Here is a 19,874-nt window from a genome sequence, read left to right as displayed (position 1 = left end):
TCTTGCTGGTGGTGGTGCTCCCTGCGTTTCATTAGACCTGCTTCGACCCAAATCAAGAACCTTCCAGCCCAAGCTGTCATGTTCAGCTTTTAGAACTGCCTCCTAATGCCAGCGAGTTATTGTAGGTATTGCTTCATTTCGCTCTCAAAACGACTTGGGGAAAAATCAATCAATAAACCCTAGTTATTTCTTTTGTCGTTTACCTGTCACATTGGAGGACACTTGGAGCCATGTCACCTCATCTTTTCCTTTTCTGATGGGCTGCTAGTGCGATGAATGCAAAGCACATAAAATGCCCCACCTCGCAGCATTGTTGGACTCATCATTCGAAGACGGCTTGAACTAGGAAAAAGTGCTCAATGCATTTCTGAAAAGTGCCCTTCCTATTCTATCAGAAAACAACCTCGACTTGACAAATATAGTTCCAGTCAAATGGATAGTCAGTTCTATATGAGAGATTACGATCAATGTGATTTGTTCTCTCTTTAAACAAATACGCACACAATATAAAATATAAATATAGCTTGTCCCAATCTATGATTAAAAGGAGGAAAACACTGTGTTACAGCCTCAGAGTCAGCCTTTGGCATATACATTCTTGTGCATCATTTGCTTTTGTACACGATCTCTTCATCATCCACATCAAATGCTGGATTGCACAGGCATCTGAATAGTCTGCCAATACCCTGCCAAAGCAAAAGATTACACTAATGACATTTTTCTCCTGGAATCAATTTACTATTAAATTCAGAATGATTTTCCTGGAATGCAGGTCATAACAATTATGCTCTCATCGGGCATAAATTTAGAGCTAAGAAGAGAAAAGAAGATGCAGTCGAAACACGAATGCAACTGATGTATTAGCTCTAAATGGTATTACAACATGCCTGAGTAAGTAGAGGAGTTCGATAGGATAATGCCCTTGGTGAATCTTCTTCACTACTGCTATCATCATCATCGTCATCAGTTTCAACAGAACTTTTTCCCTTTGATGTTGCACCATTTCTTGATTGCCTTTCCTGCTGAATATTTTTTATAAAGCAACATCAAGTCCAAAATTATCAATTTTTCCGAAAAAATGTTCATGGAATTACGAAGACAATATTGTGTAGTGATTATAATAAACAATCCACCTGAAAGATCCTCCCAAGATTTTTCAATGCCAGAGCACGGGCTTTAAGCTCTTCTTTTCTAACATTATTTTCTTTTAGGACCTGCAAAAAAAAAAAATACGAGAAGAATATTATGGAAGACCTTTTTTTTTTCAAGCAGTTGAAAAAAAAGGTAGCTACTAGGGAGGAAATGCATTCCCAATTCATCTCTGTTTTTCTCCAACAAAAACTTAAACAACTCAAAATAAACTAGATTTCCTAAATTCTACCCTGAAATGGAAGGTTAAACAAGAGTTAGAATATAAAAAGAAATAGTTCGTGAATAACTCCTACTTGTGAAACAGAGAAGATAACCAAGGTTTTCTTGAGTTGAAATGGAGAGCCTCACCATTTGGCACACATGTATCACGGTAATTTCAATGTCCACTACATTCAGTTTCCATAACGAGTTCATCAATGTGTCTTTGTTTGAAAGTAAATGTGATTCAACATCATTTCCAGGGCCGCTTCCATCCATTTTAAATTGGCGGCGCATATCTTCTTGAAGCTGTAGTAACTGAAAGGCACCTGGATTTGCTTTCCATATTTAGTTAGGTAAGCTTACTTGTACGCAGACACCCACAAACAATGCTATTACTGGAGGCAGAGATGTGGGTATGGGGTGCTGATGTCTCATACCTTTTGCTGCTGTAATCTGTGACTTCCAGAAATGTCCTTTATTGCGAACCCACTCTGCCAAAAATGGCACCCCAAGATAAATTGCTTTCTTCCCGAGCTCTTGTGCCGCTTGTCTTGAATATATGTAGCCAATAGTATGTAATATATCCACTCCAAAAGCTGTATCTTTCAGTCAAACGAAATATTAAGCTACGCTGCGGAGTTTTCTAACCATAGAAAACAATCAAATTGCAGATGTATCAAGAAAAGGAAGGGTGGGAGAGTTCAGTTTAATTTACCTGCATCAGAAAGCCTCTTGGCTTCTGATTCTGCACGCCTTAAGAATCCAACTCTGTCACCTTGAGCATATTGGTTAAGAAAATCTTTCAGAAATCTTGCTAGCTTTTCTTCTCTTTCTTTTTGGACAGCCTTCAATGAATAATCACAAACCGGAAACAAAAGGTGCAGGTTAGTCTAAATAATCAATACATCATAGCTTATCAAAAACAGAAACGAAAAAAAGAGAATAGGGTTATGTAGGGATAGACATGTTAGAACAAGCTACACACTGCATACTTGCAGCATGTGTGATAACAGGGACAGAAATTCTAGAACTTCAAAGCTGAAACATTTAGTAGGATAAGGGTAAAAAACACAGGTAGACGTCGAAGCCAAAATACATGGTACTCTGCTATTCGTGAAATTACAGAGGAAAATACAATGGGAACGGCCAAACCAACTGGAATTTCCTTGGTGGAGTGAAATACTACAGTGTAAGCTCTATATGAGTGTGATGATTTTACCTGCTATTGCATAATTGAGTTTAAATGTACTTACAGGACTGCTTACTTCTTAAACACAAGACTTCATGAACTTGGTGAAATTCCATACCTTCAATTTCTCATGTACTTTATCAGGATTCCCACTTTCACTAGCTAATTCAGAAGAAGCCATTGATGTCACAGACAGATGTCCTACGTAGTCCTCAAATAGTTCACTCCCAAACAGAAGAGCGAATACAGCAGTGGGGTCAAGCATGGTTTCCCTGAGAAGTAGGATATCAAATTATTTGAAGGAGAAGATAACATACTGGGAAGACGAAGACAGCTATATTCAAATGGAAATCTACATCTTAATGACGCATCAAATCCATTATGCAAGTAAAAATAGATATTTACATGCCCAAATTGATGATCAAACTGCACTCGCTAAAAAGTATTCAGTGAAAAATGAACGAGCCATTATTCGGAAAGGGTTTTGCTACAGTGAGTAATATATTAGTACTGACGAGAAAACTGTCTCAGTTGATCATTCTGCATTTTTCAAGCCAAGACATCTATGGTATATATTTTCAAGCAAACCTCAGGGACTAGAATCATCTTTAAACAGGATTAGAGCAAATTACAAAAGAAAAATAAAAAAAAACCTTGATATGCAATACTTTCCATTTCGATCATATGCGTCTCTTTGCACTGGATCACTCAGAACTTGATAAGCTTCACCTAAAACCTGCCAAAGTTAAAATGGTTTAAACCCTTTGTAGTTTCCAATCAATAATTTGTGACTAGATTCTCTATGCTTGTTATGTGAAATTGTGTTCTGGAATATTAGACACTCCACATTTACTAGGTGTACACGAGAAACACACTACCAATGTAATAATGGATATAGCAATAGAAAGACGACTCCTGACACCCTCATCCCTAATTGCATTTTCCTTGCACTTGCCTAATTATTTTAAGAAACGAATCGGACATTTGATAAGGAAAAAGATGTGGTCTATGTCTGTGCTGAAGGGATAAATAACCATCATAACCGGGTGGACTTGCCTGAAATCTCTCTGCGGCCTGTGGATCATCTGGATTTTTGTCTGGATGAACTTGCCTGGCCTGTAAAATATAATATCTCTCTCTCTTATAGTTAGCCATGGTGAAAAGAACAAAAACTCTTACAGAGTTACAATATAAAATCCTGAGGAAAAACAATTTGGACGCAAAGAAGCTCAGCATTTTTTACTTTTTGAAAGGCACCAGGTTCCATTAAAAAGAAATCAAAATTTTCGTTACTTTTTAAACTCAATTTAGATTATAATTCACTCTTTACCAGTCTAAGTAAAAGCAACCTGGATATGTTTCTTAACTCAAATTCACCACAGAGAAACCAAAACTAAAACACTAAATTTTGTATTTCAGGCATCACTAGTAGCCATATACCCCTGCTAACTACATTCGGTAACACAGCGTCAAACAATATAGGTCCTCTCTAAGTGATCAAACCTTAAGATAATAAGCTTTGCGAATCTCCTCCTCTGAAGCAGATGGGCTGACACCAAGAACATCATAGTACTCACTTTCCTTCACCATCGCTGATTGTGTCTATAGAGTAAGAAAGTGAAATGATGAACTGGAGCTTCTTCTCCAAGGAGTTGGAGAGTCAGAAATGTTTTGGGAAATGAAAAGATGATAGGAAAAGAGATGAGAATATAGGAAAAGTGACTTGAGTGTGAGAGAGATGTCCATATTAAGGAGAGCCCCACTAGCTTCTATCGCCTTTCCAGTTCTTCACTGCAATAAACAAATACCTGGAACTGCCTTTTCGCGGGAGCAAAACAGTATTTTAACTGTCACCAAGGTGGCGCATATGATTTTCATTGATTTCAGGTCAGAGAGCTGTCGTTGGGCTTGGGCTAGTGTTTAGAGAGCTCGTCCATGGGTGGGCTTGATGAAGGTGGTCCCTCTTTTGGGTAGTGGGGTTCACTGTTAGGTTTAGTTTCGATCCAAGTTGTTAAAGGTGGGCTCTATGATCTAGCCCCAGAAGGAGATTGGGTGGACCTACTCGAAAGGGAAGGTCTCCTGAATTATCTTCCCTCGTTCTTTTTCGTAAGATTGTTATATACAATGAATAAAGGAAAGATTTCTTCAAAAATAAAATAATGATGATAAAGGAAGGTTGCTTTTGGGGATTGAGCATCATGAGAAGGAACGTGGTATGTGGTGGCTCCACGACACAAAAGAAAAGCACTAGTCAAGCTACAGCATCTGCATTTTTATGGGGTTGCCGTCAAACTGCTTTTTTATTAAATTTTATTTTTAAAAAAATTAATTTTTATATTGTTTTGATGTCTTAATATCAAAAATTAATTTAAAAAAACAAAAAAAAATATTATTTTAATATATTTTTAAATAAAAAATACTTTAAAAATCAACTTTTATCATACTCATAAATAAATACAGCAAAAGCAGCGGTCCATTGAGAATTTGAGATAGGGCTGGCAGGGCCTTTACTCCGACTAGATGTTTGTGTCTGAGTGCGGTGCCGTTTAGAAGGAAAACTGGTTGGCAAAAACCGAAAATACAAAAGGAAAGGTCCTACCGGGAGTCGAACCCAGGTCGCTGGATTCAAAGTCCAGAGTGCTAACCACTACACCATAGAACCATTGATGTCTAGATTATTACACTTTATAAATTTATAACATCATTCTCTGTAAGGGAACCAAATATGTAAATCTTTAATTTCGAGCCACTGTATCAAACTATCAATCCCTCTTTTCAGGGGATAGTATGCAACCAAGAAAGGGTTGTGGCAATCAGCACAAAGGCAGCTGGAGCAGGAAATATTTTTGGTGTTTTGCCAATGTGATCAAATTCTTTCACAGGCGTCCTATTCAAATTTTCCAGATGCCACTTTCAAGGTATTCTTCGCTGGATTATACCTGCACAAAAATTTGTTTTCGCACATGTAGTGGAGAAAATTTTGTTGGGCTTTTTTCTCTTTATTGTACTTCACCGCAAAAGACACTCTCTAGTTACTGTACCCAAGGCATATTGCTTTTCCTTTTTGCGAAATATACTGGTTTTGTAGGAGATTTGTGGTTGCAGACATAATCATTCCTTTCCCCAACTGCACATCTTCTTTCGTTGTATTATTATTATACCTTCTTAAAGCGATTTCGATGTATTGCAGGATCTACGAAGAAAACCTCCAGTTACTTGCACCCTATTCTCATGGCATAATGCTCTACAATTCAGCCTAACAAGAGATATCCATGAAGAACTTGGAATTGATAAGTGACTAATACCATGCCAAAAGTGTACACCAGCATCACTTGATCTGTAAAGCCGAGATAGTGAGATCCCAATAAACCACTCCAAAATGTTCTAGAGTCCCTTAAGAGGTCAAGATGTTTGTTTTGTGAACAACATGTGGAAGATTTAGGTCACACCATCTCATCAAATGGTATTGTTACTGATCCTAAGAAGACAGAGGCTATTGGAAAATAGTCAATTCCACAATCAGTCAAAGAATTGAGAGGGTTTCTAGGGTTGGTAGGATACTATTGTAAATTCTTTAAAGGACTTGGAATTATAAGCAAACCTCTAATATATTTGCTAAAGAAGGAAAATTGAAGTTGGGGCCAGAAATCTTAAGAGACTTTTAATCATTTGAAGATTGCCTTGTGTCAAGCTCCTGTTTTTGCATTGCTAAATTTCAAATATGCCATTATAAAGGGGTATTGTTACTGATAACATGTTGGTAAAGCGAAAGGAGCAGAATCAGTGGTAAGAAGCAGTGTGGGAATCAAGTGCTTATTAGTCTGTTAATTAGTTGTAATCAGTTGGCCATCTTAATGAGAATGACTGTCATAGAAAAGACTGCACATTTAGATGCGAGCATTTGCCCCGCGCACATTTAGACTAGCTTTATGATTCTGTGCCCAAAAGCATCACCATCTACCCCTTAGCTCATCTGTTAGCAGGAATTCAAGTGTAGGTATTTGTTGCTTCACTACTGCTGACTGCTGTGCATTGTTTTCTACAGTCACCATGACCGGATTAACCAACCATGTTCACCATTGAATTATCCGGGCTTTCATTCTCCACCTGAAAAGTTGGTGTGAATAAAATTCGTCTTTTGAACACTCATTTTTCATACAAACTCCACGACGGAGGAGTTTTGTGTTTTTGGATTATTAAATTTGAAGTGAAAGAAGCAGAGGTCACCTAGTAGGATTCAGATCTTAAGGCGTGCCAACAAATTTCATTGATGATTTGACTTCTGCTCCTTTTCCTTATCTCTTTTCTCAATTTCTTTTTGTATACGTTTCATAATTTCGTGAGAAACTGTGTTTGTAGTTTTATTTTGCTAATTTCATGGCTATTTTGGTAATTAATTGGCCAGCTGTTTCATACGATTGAAATAATTTTCTAGAGTATTGATTCAGCTTTAAAAAAATACCCAACTATAAAAAAAGATGCTAGAATAGCCCCCGTCACTATATTGCATTCGGCCCTGCTAAGCGCGAAGTCCTCTTGGAATAATTAAGAACTCCCTGACAAGGTCAATTTCTGACGTTAAGGTAGCTTACAGCAAGAAACCCGCAACAGAGCCAGACGTGTACTAATACATCAATAAAGATAATCAACTAGAAAATTCAGCCGCTAGCCTGTAACAGTGTTCGACTAATCTCTATCCAAACGAACGGCTAAAAAATGCGCTGGTAGAAACTTTTTTCTTTCTGTCTGCGATGCTACTTAATGGCTATTAAATCAACAAAATAAACAAAGACGGGCTAAACTATTTGATCATGGGTATAAATATAAGGTTGTCATCACTGTGATAACTTTGGATCTTGATGTGCCTGCTCATGAGTTCTGGAATCGGACGACGATGACAAATCAGATGACGACACAGGTGACCAATCAAATCGGACGACAACGCAGGTAATGTTGTCAGTGCTCCCACGTGCATAAGCTTCTTGTATTAGTTTTCTTGAAGCTGCTTCTGCATCTGTTATATCTTGCACTAGTGCTACTGCATCCTGGAAGCACGTAAAAAGCTAGCACGTTAACATGCTACATTCAACTAAAAATGGACTTGTAATTTTGCAGGGTAGTTATCTCGATCCAGCCAGTACTAAACCAGAAAACATGTTTTCAAGCTTCCATGACAGTAAATATAGATTTACTACTAATTTAAACATCCTACTGCCAGAATTCGTGATTTTCACAAATCCCAACTGAATTTCCCATAATAAGAGGCTATTCTAAAAGGGAGGCAACCCTTTTGACTGACAGAAAGCATCCTCGCCAACACAATCACAAGCTTACCAGTCTATACCTAGTTTCAAACTTCGATGGTTTGGGCAGATGTAATCCTCCAGAAATACAATCCTAGAGTAACTTTCTCTAGAATGGCAGACTGTATCATACATTAAGTGCATGCCTCTTGAATAAAGATCTAGCAGGTGCTACATCATCCATAACACTCAGATGAATTAAAATGCCAGTTTTATTGATTTCAAACTTCAAAATCATCATTCGATCTATGAATTTTCAATGATAAAAAATTCTGTAGTTACTATTAACAGTTCAGCCAAATTTCCACCGTCAATAAGAGAATGATTTGGGGTCCAACTCTGAGTCTAATGGTTCCTTGGGTACCATAAATTAGGACAAAGGAGGCAAGAAAGAGTGGGCAAGTGGGAACAAATAGAAAGGGCACATTTTTCCTTTACTCAGGACATCCAGGAGGAGGAAAAGAACCAATTACTGCCAAGATTCACACTCATCAACTGGAGACAAAGGATATCTCGTCCCAGCCATTCAACACTAGTAACCCTCTGTGCATGTGCCTAGCCCCACCCACTGCCCCAACGCCCCCCCTCCTGAGCTTTTGGATACAAATAATATTATTCTTCATGCATAGTACTGACATCAACAATTTTCAATGCTAGGAAAGACTTCAGAACATTTTGCACAATCCTTTAAGAGCAGAAAAGCCTGACCTTATTTGTTAGGACATTCCATAGCCCATCGCTTGCAACAATTATAAATTCTACACCATCAATTTCTTCTTCCTAAACATTGGAACAGGAATGATCATGAGTGATGTGGAATTAAACAAGAAAAGCAAACAGACATGTGATAATAGTGAAGTCCAATTTCCTGCTATATTTCCCTTCCATATTTCCACAGTGAATAAAATGGCAACAAGATCACACATAAAAACAGTATGAACCAGCATATGATTATTTTTGCTCCCCAAAACTACCTGAATTTCTGGCTCAGCAACAACATATGGCTTAAGTAGCTTATCCCCAAATGCGCGAGAAACAGCAAGCACGCCACCCACCCGCCATGTTCCTAGAAATTTTAGCAACATGTTAGAGATATTTATCATAATACTTTTGGCCAGTACTTCATCAAACCTGTATCATAATATCGAGCATAAAAATAAATTAGTGGCATATAATAGAATCATTTTCCTTCCCTACAACTAAACGCCAGCACCAGCAAAGCTCTCCCAACTTGCACCCATAATGGAAAATGGTTCCAAAATATCATTTTGAAAAATTAAATCAAGAAAAGGCCTACTGTACCCACATTCAAGATAAATAAATGAACAAGGCCAGCACATTAAAAGAGCTTGAAATTATGTTTCAACATGTAAAAGCAAGAGCAGACACAGCCAAAACCTACAAGTCAACTTAATACTAAACCTTTGTTAAAAGACTCTGGAAAGTTTTCGAGTTAATTTATAGAAGAAATTAATCAAGCAAAGCAGAGTTTTGGCAGTTCATCTCCAGTCTCCGAGAAATTAATGAGATTGTTAGAAATCTAAGTTTGCTTAGCTGAAAAAGCATCCACAGCCTGAAAAGGCAATATCCATGGTGAAATTCATTCTGCACAAGTATACAACAAATGCAGATGAAGGAACAATAAAGGAATACATATTTCTCAAGATGATCAAGTTTCACCTGCCCACACAACAAAACCTCCAGCCTCTTCGATCCTTTGGCGTTCATCAGATCTATCAGGTTTATGATCAATAGACAATGGAATAGCTACAAATAAAATATAATAAAAGTCATACAATATACAAATACAATTCATAAATGTAATTCTTGACTACCCTTTATCTAATAAAACTCTTGAAATTACAAGGAAACTTTGGAACTCTTTCCTTAAAGAGACCTCGTAAAAGCATTTTTCTGAACTGGTATCATTATTCATCAACCTATGTTTACTCGTGTATAAATAACCAGTTTCCGTAATTCTTAATTCTATTTCATGCCATTTTATACTACATCCCTTTTTCACTAAGAATTTACGATGCCATAAGAATACTTAGACTATCACCACTAATAATTCAGTCTTGACAGAGAAATGAGCCACCTGAACCAGCTCTACAGGCAACAACCCGAGAATCGCCAACATTAGCAACAAGCAACCGGTCCCCTAGAAGAACAGCAGTTGACGCAGTTGACCCAGCATCTTTTTGATGGGCCTTTTCTTCATGGAGGTATTCTGCATCAGTCTGCCTAAATGCTTCAACTGCAACAAAATACTAGGTATCAACATCAGTCAACATTGCACTCATTCAATACAAACACAATTCCATACCAATTGCTGTCTTTGTGTCTCTGATAAAATCAGGGTGGCTGCTTAAATTCTTGAAAAGGTTATTTTTCAGATATTCTGCAGTTCTAGCACCTCCATGGCCTAAATAAGACACCACGAGTGAGTACCCGTTAAGTTTAAAACACACTCTTAATTTGATGAATTTAAGGAAATGAAGAGCTGAGGCAAATACCATCAAAAACACCGAAGAAGGCAACCATTTGACCATCAACTTCAGAAATACTTGTCTCATAGAAATCCTCCATGGAAGCTCTTTTACCCTTAAAACTCGAATATCCATAACTAAATTGAGCACCACCGCTTCCATTAAGAAAGCTGCAAACCACAACAGTAACTGACTTGTAAAAATATTTACTTCAATTTTGATAATCTAATACTTAATATTTCGGATCGAACCAAAAACAAGTTCAAAATCCAAAACTATAAGAGCAAAATAGAAAAAGCAACATAAAAATAAATTTTTTGAAGAAAAAAAAAAACAAATAAACCTGATGCCACCGCCGCTGAAAAGGGCATCGGGATCTCTACCAGAGATCATAATAGTATTTGAGCTTAGAGAAGTTGATTCTGATTGTGATTGGTGATGTGGTGGTGGAGAAGGTAGTGGAGGCTGGGCGTCGACGTCATCCCCGACTGGGGAAGGAGGAGAAGTGGAGTCCGTCAGGTTGATTGGTTGGAAACTTGGAATAGTTGACTTATAAGAAAAGTAAAGGCAGATGATGGACTGTGGGTAGAGTGGCGTATGGATGATTTTAAGTTGAAGAAGAATATTTTATTCTATTTATTAGTAATTAAAGAAAATGCTTCTTCTTCGTTCCACCAGGTATTTTATTAAATTGTTTCCTTGGATAGTGAGTGTAACAGTTGTGGTGGTGGTTTGTTAAAGTATTTATAAATATATTAAAAAATTTAAAAAAAATATATTTTTTATTTTAATGTATTAAAATAATTTGAAAATATAAAAAATTCATTTGAACTGTAAAAAAATAAAAGTTTCCAAAAATATTTTTTAACAACAAAAACAAACACTTATTAATTGATTGCATTGACCAAAAACTAAGGCCATGTTTGTTTCCCGGAATTCACTTTCCGGGAAACCACTTTCCAAACTTTCCTGTGTTTGTTTGCCATTAGGAAAGTTGGTCAACTGAAAACACTTTTCGGTCAACGAAAAACATTTTCCAGTCAACGGAAACACTTTTCGGTCAACGGAAAACATTTTCCAGTCAACGAAAACACTTTTCGAATTTGGTTTGGTTTTCAGGAAAGTGTTTTCCCTTTTGGCTGTGTTTGTTTTCCGGAAAGTGATTTCCGGGAAACCACTTTCCAAACTTTCCTGTGTTTGTTTGCCATTAGAAAAGTTGGTCAACGGAAAACACTTTCCAGTCAAAGGAAAATTTGGTTTGGTTTTCAGGAAAGTGTTTTCCTGGAAAATTTGGGCGGAAAACACTTTCCAGAAGTTGTGAAAAATTTAGAAATGTCATTATTTGCTGATTATATCAAATTTGATCATCAAACTTTTGATTGCTATATATAATTTGTTTTGAATATTTATTTTTCAATTTCATCTCTTAAAATTTAATTTTTATATTAATTTTGATCCTTATTTTTATAATTGCTATTTGCTTTTTCCTTATCATTTTTTATTGAAATTTTTTATCTATCAAATTTGGTCCTCATTCTTTTGATTGTTACTTATTTTATTTGAAATAATTTATGAAATGTTAATTATTATTATTTTAATTTCTTCACCTTTTATTTTTTTTTAATTTTTTAGATTTGATCTCTATTATTTTGATTATTATTTATTTTATTTGAGATAATTTATGAAATTATATTTTTTTTCAATTTCATTCTCATTCAATTTTTTAATTTGTAAGATTTGTTCCTCATTATTTTAATAAACTTGAGAAAAATAAAACATTAATAAGTTATTTTCCAGCTCATTTTCCATGACATAACCAAACACTGGAAAGTGTTTTCCAACTTACTTTCCATTACACTACCAAACATCGGAAAATACTTTCCCGGAATTCACTTTCCCGGAATTCACTTTCCCCGGAATTCACTTTCTAAAAGGAAACTACTTTCCAGCAAACAAACGGGGCCGACTAATGGAGGAAGGGAAGATGTTGTACTCTTAAACTCAAAATACTATTTTTTGACAAATTTGTTCCATATTCAAAAAATTATTGGGCTAGGATTAGAGGGCAAGATGGTCTTTAATTATTATTCAATGTTATTTTCAAATTGTTTGGGATAGATTAGTTTTTTTAATTTTTTTTAGAACAGTCAAATTACTTAAATAATGGCTTAAATCTAGGGGCTTTTACATCTTTTTCATTTTTTTTTATTAAATTCATATTTAAAATTAACAACACTATTTTCAAAGGATGTTTTGGTGTTTTCATCGTGGTTTTTCAACATGTAGACAGCCTCCACACCCTTCGAGCGATGCTTGCAAGGTTGTCCGATCATCAAATGTCTCTTTTCATGGCAATGTTTAAAAGGTCTTGATATAATCTCCATAATGAAGTGGCACATGCACCAAACACGTCTTTTTTCTTAACATTTATCATTTCTTTCTTTTCATTCTTTTTTCTATCCACTTCGAATTATGTGCCAGCCCCTTTAAAATTTTAGATTAGTCCCTTTAATTTTTTTTCCTTAACATTGGTTCATATCATTTTGATTACTATTTATTTTATTTTGAACAATCTATAAAAAAAAATCATTTTTTCAATTTCACCCCCTTTATTTTTTTTTATCTTTCAAATTTGGTTTTTATTTTTTTTATTGCTATTTATTTTGTTTAAGATCATTTTTCATATATTTTTTTTACAATTTCATCTTCCTTGGATTGTTTTTCCTATCAAATTTAATCATCGTTCTTTTTATTGTGTTTTTTTTATTTTGATATGTTTTTTAAATTGATATTTTTTTTATGATTTAATTCTTTAACATTAAATTAGTTGGGAGTTAAACTTCTTGATTGAACCCGAATTCAGGATTTCACGAGTTATAAGTTTTAGATATTCGACCGGATTTAGGAGGTTCGCGTCTAGTTTGTTTGGTTTTTTTATTTTCCTTCATTTAAGCTTTTTTTATTTATTTTTATCCTTCAATATTTATTAAATTAGAGATCAAGTTCCATTCTTTTTATTTATTTGCTTTCTGAAAAAACATTTGTTGGTATTGAAAATGACCCTGACTATCTCGGGTCTTTTTATTTGTCTTTCTTTATTGAGTTTTTTTGGCCAATTCTTTAAACTGATATTTAAAAAAAAAAATTATGAAATTAATATTATTTTTTAATTTCATCCACCTTTAATTTTTTTTAATCTTTCAAATTCAGTTTCTGTTTTTTTATTGCTATTTGTTTTATGTGAGATAATTTTTTTTTGTTTTTTACAATTCCATCATTCTTAAGTTTTTTTTTCTTGTCAAATTTGATCTCTGTTCTTTTTATTATTATTTTATTTTATTTTACAGATTTTTTAAATTGATATTTTTTTTAAATTCTATCATTTGATATCAGATTGATTACAAATCGAGTTTTATAGACTAATCCATGGTTGAGAGGTTCGCCCAGATTTGCTTGTTTTTTTTTCTTTTTTTAAAATCATTTTTTTTTAAGTTTCATCTTACAATATTTATTCAATTAAATATTGGGCTCAGTTATTTTTATTTATTTGCTTTCTGTTGGATTTTTTACTAATTTTGAAAATGACCCGGGTTTTCTCGGGTTTTTTTTTTTATTTATTTTTCTTTGTTGGGTTTACTTTGACTAACCAACATTAAATTGATTAGGAATTGAACTTCTTAATTCAGTCTTGGTCTAAGATTTAATGGGTTGTGAGTTCGAGATTTTAACTCAGATTTAGAAAATTCACCCGAGTTTGCTTCGTTTATTTTTTTTCCTTTTTTAAAGTTTATGTTTTTCAATTTTATCATTAATCATTTATATCGTTGGCAATCACACTTATCTTTTCTTTATCTTTCTTTTATGCGATGTTTTTATGAATTTCCATGAATTAATTATTTCAATTAATTTTGTGTTGCGTTAAATTGATGTTAGGTTGTCGAATTAGAGATTTTTTATGTATTGTTGGAATCAGATAATAATATAATTAACTACGCTTGATGATTTAATACAAGAGAGTATGAAAGTTGTATTTGCGTGATGAATTACACGTTCTATTAAATTATTTATAAGTTCATGAATTTGGTATTTACTTTGAATTATATTAATTTGCTATGAATTTGGATTTGATTTAATGCAATTGAGCTTCATGAATTATGTTTAATTATTGGTAAATTTTCTTTAACGTTAAATTTTGAGAATTTGATATGAATTTTGCCAATTAGGGTTAGAGTAATGTAATTTAATTAAAATTACATCTAATTGACCAGAATTCAAATTGTTTCTTTTTACAGAATGTCTTATGTATAATTCTTGTATAGGAGAGATTCTGCCCAAATCTTATTAAAATTATAAAAATTTTAACTCTTTAAAATCATTAACTAAATTAAAAGTAAGATTAACAAAGTAAATAATAAATCTAAAAAATATATTTTTTTTGTTGTATTTAGATGTTGGGAAAATTTTTTATTAGGAGGGGTAGTAGCCTCATTACTAATTTTCTAGTTCAATCAATCAACCGGTTTATCTAATGATTGGAACCGGTCGACCAGTTCACAACAAAACTATGATTTTTATGAATCCTTTTGTTCCAATATGTTTTATGAATCAAAATATACATGTTTATTCAACTTGTAAACTAAAAAACAAACTACAATTAAGATCTCCAAAATTTATTATTCACACATAAGGTTACCTCTGTTTTTCAGTTTCAACTAATCCGCTAGTTTAACAAACTACTATGAAATGCTAGACCAATTTGTAAGAATTTGACTAAATGACATTAATTATAATCTTATCATGATTGTGAACCACAATAAAATTAATTGATATCATGGTTCCAACCATGATATTTAGAGTCTGTTTAGGATTATAGTAGTGACGGTTCAAAATGCTTTTCGCTTAGAAATGCATCAAAGTTTTTTCATTTTTTAAAAATAATTTTTGACATTTATGAGAACATTAAAAAAAATATTCATTTTAAACAGCATTCCCAAACACATCCTTAGTCAAATATTATATCTTTAAACCACAACATCCTAAAAATGTTTATTTCACCAAAACTTTTTACTCCTGTCCATTTATTTGCATTTTATATACTAATTGCCCAATTTATCCCTGATAATTTGCACCCCGCTAGAGGCTTAACTGAAGTTGAAACAAAATTATAGAAAATAGCCAGTGGCTCAAAATAAAAATAAAATAAAATAAGGAGCATATTCACATTCAACTGATAACTATTTGCAGGCGGCCGAACTGGGAGAAAAAAAAAGCCAAATTTTCTATTGAAGGGTATATTCATGAAGTTTATATCACTGGATGATATGCTCAAGTTCTGCGAGTCTTGTTTCTTCCTTGGAGAATTGTGCACCGACGAATCAGCTCATGCATTTCTAATATAACCCCATTTTCTTTCTCCTTTATGCTCACAAAATTCTAGCCCTGATTTTCTTCCTTTTAGCTTATTATACTTTGTCCCCAATAGAAGGGGAGCAGGGAATAAAAGAAATTCATGAGAAGGAAAATAAATCTGGTCAAATAATGGAAAGAACATAGATTCAACCAAATAACGTCATTTTTTTTATATAACTAATGTACAGCTTAATGTTGAAGGTTGACGTAAAACACAATATTATATCGAAGAGGACAGGAAAACCAGAGGCTACTCGATAAAGACAGTAGCAAGAGTTCAACTCTGCAATTACCATGAGCAACAACTACTGGTTGTAACATCCTCTGGAGGCTTCTGTTTAAAGACGTTCTTTTTCACACCACTAGAGCCTTCAGCCAACAGACTAGGCGTTTCCAAAATCTGCATATCAACAAAAAACCATCATCACCATTCATGATTAGCATCACGATGGAAGAAAATGCATGCACTGTGCTAAAATATGAAAACACAGGTTGTTTTACCATCCGAAGTTCTACACATAAGTTCCATTTTGAAAGCATGAAATTCTGCCTTCCAATGCTAAGCAAAGCGTGATGGAAAACTCAAAACTTTAAAGCATCATTTTAAAAGAATTAGACAATAATCTATATAAATTTGTACCAGAAGAAAAAAGGATCAAATTCACTCAAATGCAACAAACATGTTTCGTAGATTCTCAATTGAAACAGATAAAAAGTACTTCAAAGTTAAATTAGTAGCAACTGATTGATCAGAAAAGGGAACACACGGGGCAGCAAATGTAATCTTCAAAGTTTCAAATTAAGAAAAGATACAGAACAAACCTAAACTTGTCCCAACCAAAGTAAGTGCTTTAACGGATTACAAAACAAAGAACTACGGGGCAGGTGCTAGATTTCATCTACCTTTAAAACAAGTTCCTCGAAGCATTGCTCCACATTGACTCTAGTTTTTGCACTACATTCAAGGAAGAGGCATCCATATTCCCTAGCAAAGTCAATACCCTCTTTTTTGGTGACAACCCTTTCGCTCTCCTGTGAAATAAAGAAAATGGATTAAATGTTGGTAAAAACATTGAAATGTAAAACCTTTTGATATGCTACCTATAAAAAAGACACGTGCTTGATGTTGTTGTATCTAAGAAGCCTTTGACAAATTATAAGAGAAATTCAGAACCATACATATAGATGCATGCACGGACAAATGCTTATTACATATATAAATGTGTGTTGTGTGTGTATGTGAACACTTGAAATGATATTGAAACAGTGAAAAGGCTGTGTAAATCCATCCTCATCTAGAAAGAGAAAAGAAAAGAAAAGGGCAAATTCTTATCACACCCTCCATAGTACAAATAATTTGCAGTGCAATTTTATACATACCTTATCGACTTTGTTTCCAACAAGCATCTTGATGCAATCCTGATTTGTTGAGTACAAATCAATTTCCTTTGCCCATATTTCAGATAGATTTGTAAATGTTTCTCGTCGTGTTACATCATACACTGTACTTATTCCAAAGACAACAGCATTAAGCAAGAGGAGCGAGATAAGAACAACTGAAACCAAAGCAACAATCTGTCCCATCCAACAATTTGTAGATAGTTCTTTCACAACTATAAGTAAATTATTTATAATCAGTCCCCAAGTCAATGTGATGAATAGATCCAATTACATAGAGAGAATATCAACCATACATTACAGTAGAGTGAAATATCAACTTTTCCCGGACAAGCTTCAAAGAACATTTAAGGGCTGGGCAAGAAAACAAGACAAAACACAAGGGAGGGATAAACAAGATGAAAACACATACCCATAATTATCCCTTGAGCTCCTCTGTAATAAGAACTAGTTAGAGTTCTAAACCTCTCTTGTCCAGCTGCAATATGAAAAAATAGAAAAAATAAACCTTTATCAACCCAATCAACCAAGCAAAACTAAAGCATTCCCTTCTAACAGAGGAACTGTTATTCCCTGATCAGAAATTCCTCCAGACCTCGATGCATCAACCAATCACGGCCAATCTCTCTATTCTAATGACAACATTATGTAAAAACAAATTCTAACTTAATTGAACATTTAAGTAAACAAACCATTATCAGACAGACAGTTACCTGTGTCCCAGATAGCAAGCTTCAACTTTTTCCCACCTATGGTGACATGCTTTACTTTAAAATCCACACCTACAAATTTACGGGAATAAATAAATAAATCTTAGAGCTACACTAAAACTAATTTTACAAACAATTGGTCTATATTCCAAAACCCAAAAAGATAACATCGATACAAAGACAAGTCGCTGCAAATATAAAAGCAAGAGAGGTTGCCCATTAACTCTGCACATACTCAAAACATAAAAAAAATATAAAACAATACTCAAATTAATGAGAGAAAGAAAAATATAAGCTGACCAATGGTAGGAGAAAGATCCTCAAAATTCTTGGACGTGAAACTCAAAAGCAGAGTACTCTTTCCCACACCAGAATCCCCAATTAACAACAACTTGAACAGGTACTCAAACTCCTGTTGACTCGTCGACGGTACTTCCATTATTCTACAATCCAATCCCCAGACAACATAAGCAAAAAAAAACATCAATGCATAACGTCAAATGAACATTAACAAAATAATTAGACGAAAACATGTGTATATATTTTATAGAATAGACAGAGAGTCGGTACCTGGGAATTGGTGAGGGGAGAAGGTTAGGGTTAGATCTAAGGTGGTTGTTTTATTATAAAAGAGAGAGAGAGAGAGAAAGGGGAAGGTTGCAGAGAGGCAAAGAAAGCTCTAAAGTCTTCTTCTTCTTCTCCTTCTTTTTTTTTCTTTTATTATTCAAGTTGTGTGTTGTAATGGCTATTCCCCCCTTTCTTTTTACACCGATTGCTTGCTTACTCTTGCAAGTCAAGGGTAGTGTATTTTATGGTGCTACCAGGAATATGTTCTTACGTTGCACTTAGATTTATAGCCGTTCGATAGATACGATTGTCTTTACGAAGGCATATCTGATTTCTCGAGCCGCTAACCTTCCTTTTCTTCTCTTTTCTTTTACTGCTATTAATAATAAAAAATTAATTATGTAACCAGTGAGTAGCCTGAGAAATAAAAACCCATGATTATAATTTTGATCCTGCCATATCTGACTTGGGTTTGATTCTCTTGGTTCTAGAATCCACCAGGCTCAGTTTCTACCATGTTTTTTTTAGTGTTTGATTTTTTTAAAAAATATTTTTTATTTTAAAATATATTAAAATAAAATGTTTTTAATTTTTTGTATTAAAAAATATTATTTTCAAATTAAAAAAAAAACACACTTGAAGGCAAGTGGAACAGGCACTTTGCACATGTGTATACAGGGTTACTTAAGGCAATATTTGTTTTTATGTTTTAAAAATATTTTTGAAATTTTTTTTTAAAATTAATATATTTTTAATATTTTTAAATCATTTTAATACGCTGATATTAAAAATGATATTTAAAAAATAAAAAAAATATTATTTAAATATATTTCTGAATAAAAAAACTTTTTGAAAAGCAAACGCAACTACACTCTTAAACATACTTGTTTTTTTTAAAAAAAAACATTTATGATCTTTTATACAGTAATAAAGCTTTTGATTTTTGGATGAACGACACTCACTTTTAAAGAAAAGCATCTTTCACATAAAACAATTATGTAAATGTAATTGTAAATTTAAAATCAAATTACTCAAAAACACCTATTAACTTGACTTTATTTATATATAAAGATCAAATCGTAGTGACTCATTTTAAGAATTAATTAGAGCTGCGGGCACAACTAATTTCCAAGCAAAACTTGGAATTCATGTGATGTCATTCCCCAGATCTGCATCCTTTTCTTTTCAATGACATATAATTATTTTAAAATAACCGTTGTAATATTTTCAGTTAAAAATGTGTTTAAAAGTATAATTAGAATTGTTTTTCAAAATACTTTTTACTCGAAAATATATTAAAACAATATATTTTTTATTTTTTATATCAGCGCATGATTAAAAAACACTAAAAAAATATTAATTTCAAACAAAAAAAATAAAAAAAAATTTAATTTTTTTTTTTAAATATTTTTAAAACACAAAAACAAACAGAAACTTAATCGATAAATATTCCCTC

The 19,874-nt window shown here is 33.6% G+C and overlaps 2 protein-coding genes and 1 non-coding gene across 5 annotated transcripts; all 3 read right to left on the bottom strand.

Annotated features, from left to right (window-relative positions):
- Positions 1–343: 343 nt before the first annotated feature.
- LOC7466432 (chaperone protein dnaJ 10) lies at positions 344–4,344 on the bottom strand. Of its 3 annotated transcripts, none has more exons than XM_024596201.2 (10): positions 4,046–4,344; positions 3,599–3,658; positions 3,196–3,278; positions 2,661–2,814; positions 2,069–2,198; positions 1,791–1,955; positions 1,501–1,679; positions 1,134–1,214; positions 888–1,019; positions 344–686 (listed from the first exon to the last, which is right to left on the bottom strand). In XM_024596201.2, exons 1-10 carry the CDS (start codon positions 4,130–4,132, stop codon positions 606–608), a joined length of 1,152 nt encoding a protein of 383 aa, XP_024451969.1. In that variant the 5' UTR covers positions 4,133–4,344; the 3' UTR covers positions 344–605. The 3 variants fall into 3 exon arrangements, with proteins under 3 accessions (XP_024451969.1, XP_024451968.1, XP_024451970.1); XM_024596200.2 differs by having other exon boundaries at positions 888–1,022; positions 4,046–4,343; XM_024596202.2 differs by having other exon boundaries at positions 888–1,022; positions 1,791–1,949; positions 4,046–4,341.
- A 788-nt stretch (positions 4,345–5,132) lies between these two features.
- TRNAQ-UUG (transfer RNA glutamine (anticodon UUG)) lies at positions 5,133–5,204 on the bottom strand. Its single transcript has one exon. It is a non-coding gene; the product is annotated as a tRNA-Gln (tRNA).
- A 1,809-nt stretch (positions 5,205–7,013) lies between these two features.
- On the bottom strand, positions 7,014–18,595 carry LOC7466431 (probable protein phosphatase 2C 11). Its single transcript, XM_052450908.1, has 15 exons — positions 18,422–18,595; positions 18,152–18,294; positions 17,855–17,923; positions 17,554–17,619; positions 17,124–17,245; positions 16,647–16,775; positions 16,036–16,143; positions 10,678–10,958; positions 10,362–10,504; positions 10,172–10,270; positions 9,944–10,102; positions 9,526–9,612; positions 8,820–8,911; positions 8,554–8,625; positions 7,014–7,587 (listed from the first exon to the last, which is right to left on the bottom strand). The coding sequence occupies exons 2-15, from the start codon at positions 18,288–18,290 to the stop codon at positions 7,378–7,380; spliced, it is 1,776 nt and encodes a 591-aa protein (XP_052306868.1). The 5' UTR covers positions 18,291–18,294; positions 18,422–18,595; the 3' UTR covers positions 7,014–7,377.
- Between the last annotated feature and the right edge of the window lie 1,279 nt (positions 18,596–19,874).

This window comes from Populus trichocarpa, chromosome 2, assembly GCF_000002775.5.
Source record: "Populus trichocarpa isolate Nisqually-1 chromosome 2, P.trichocarpa_v4.1, whole genome shotgun sequence".
Classification (NCBI taxonomy): domain Eukaryota; kingdom Viridiplantae; phylum Streptophyta; class Magnoliopsida; order Malpighiales; family Salicaceae; genus Populus; species Populus trichocarpa.
Note: the sequence above shows the minus strand (reverse complement) of the source record. Positions and strands in the feature narration are given on the sequence as shown.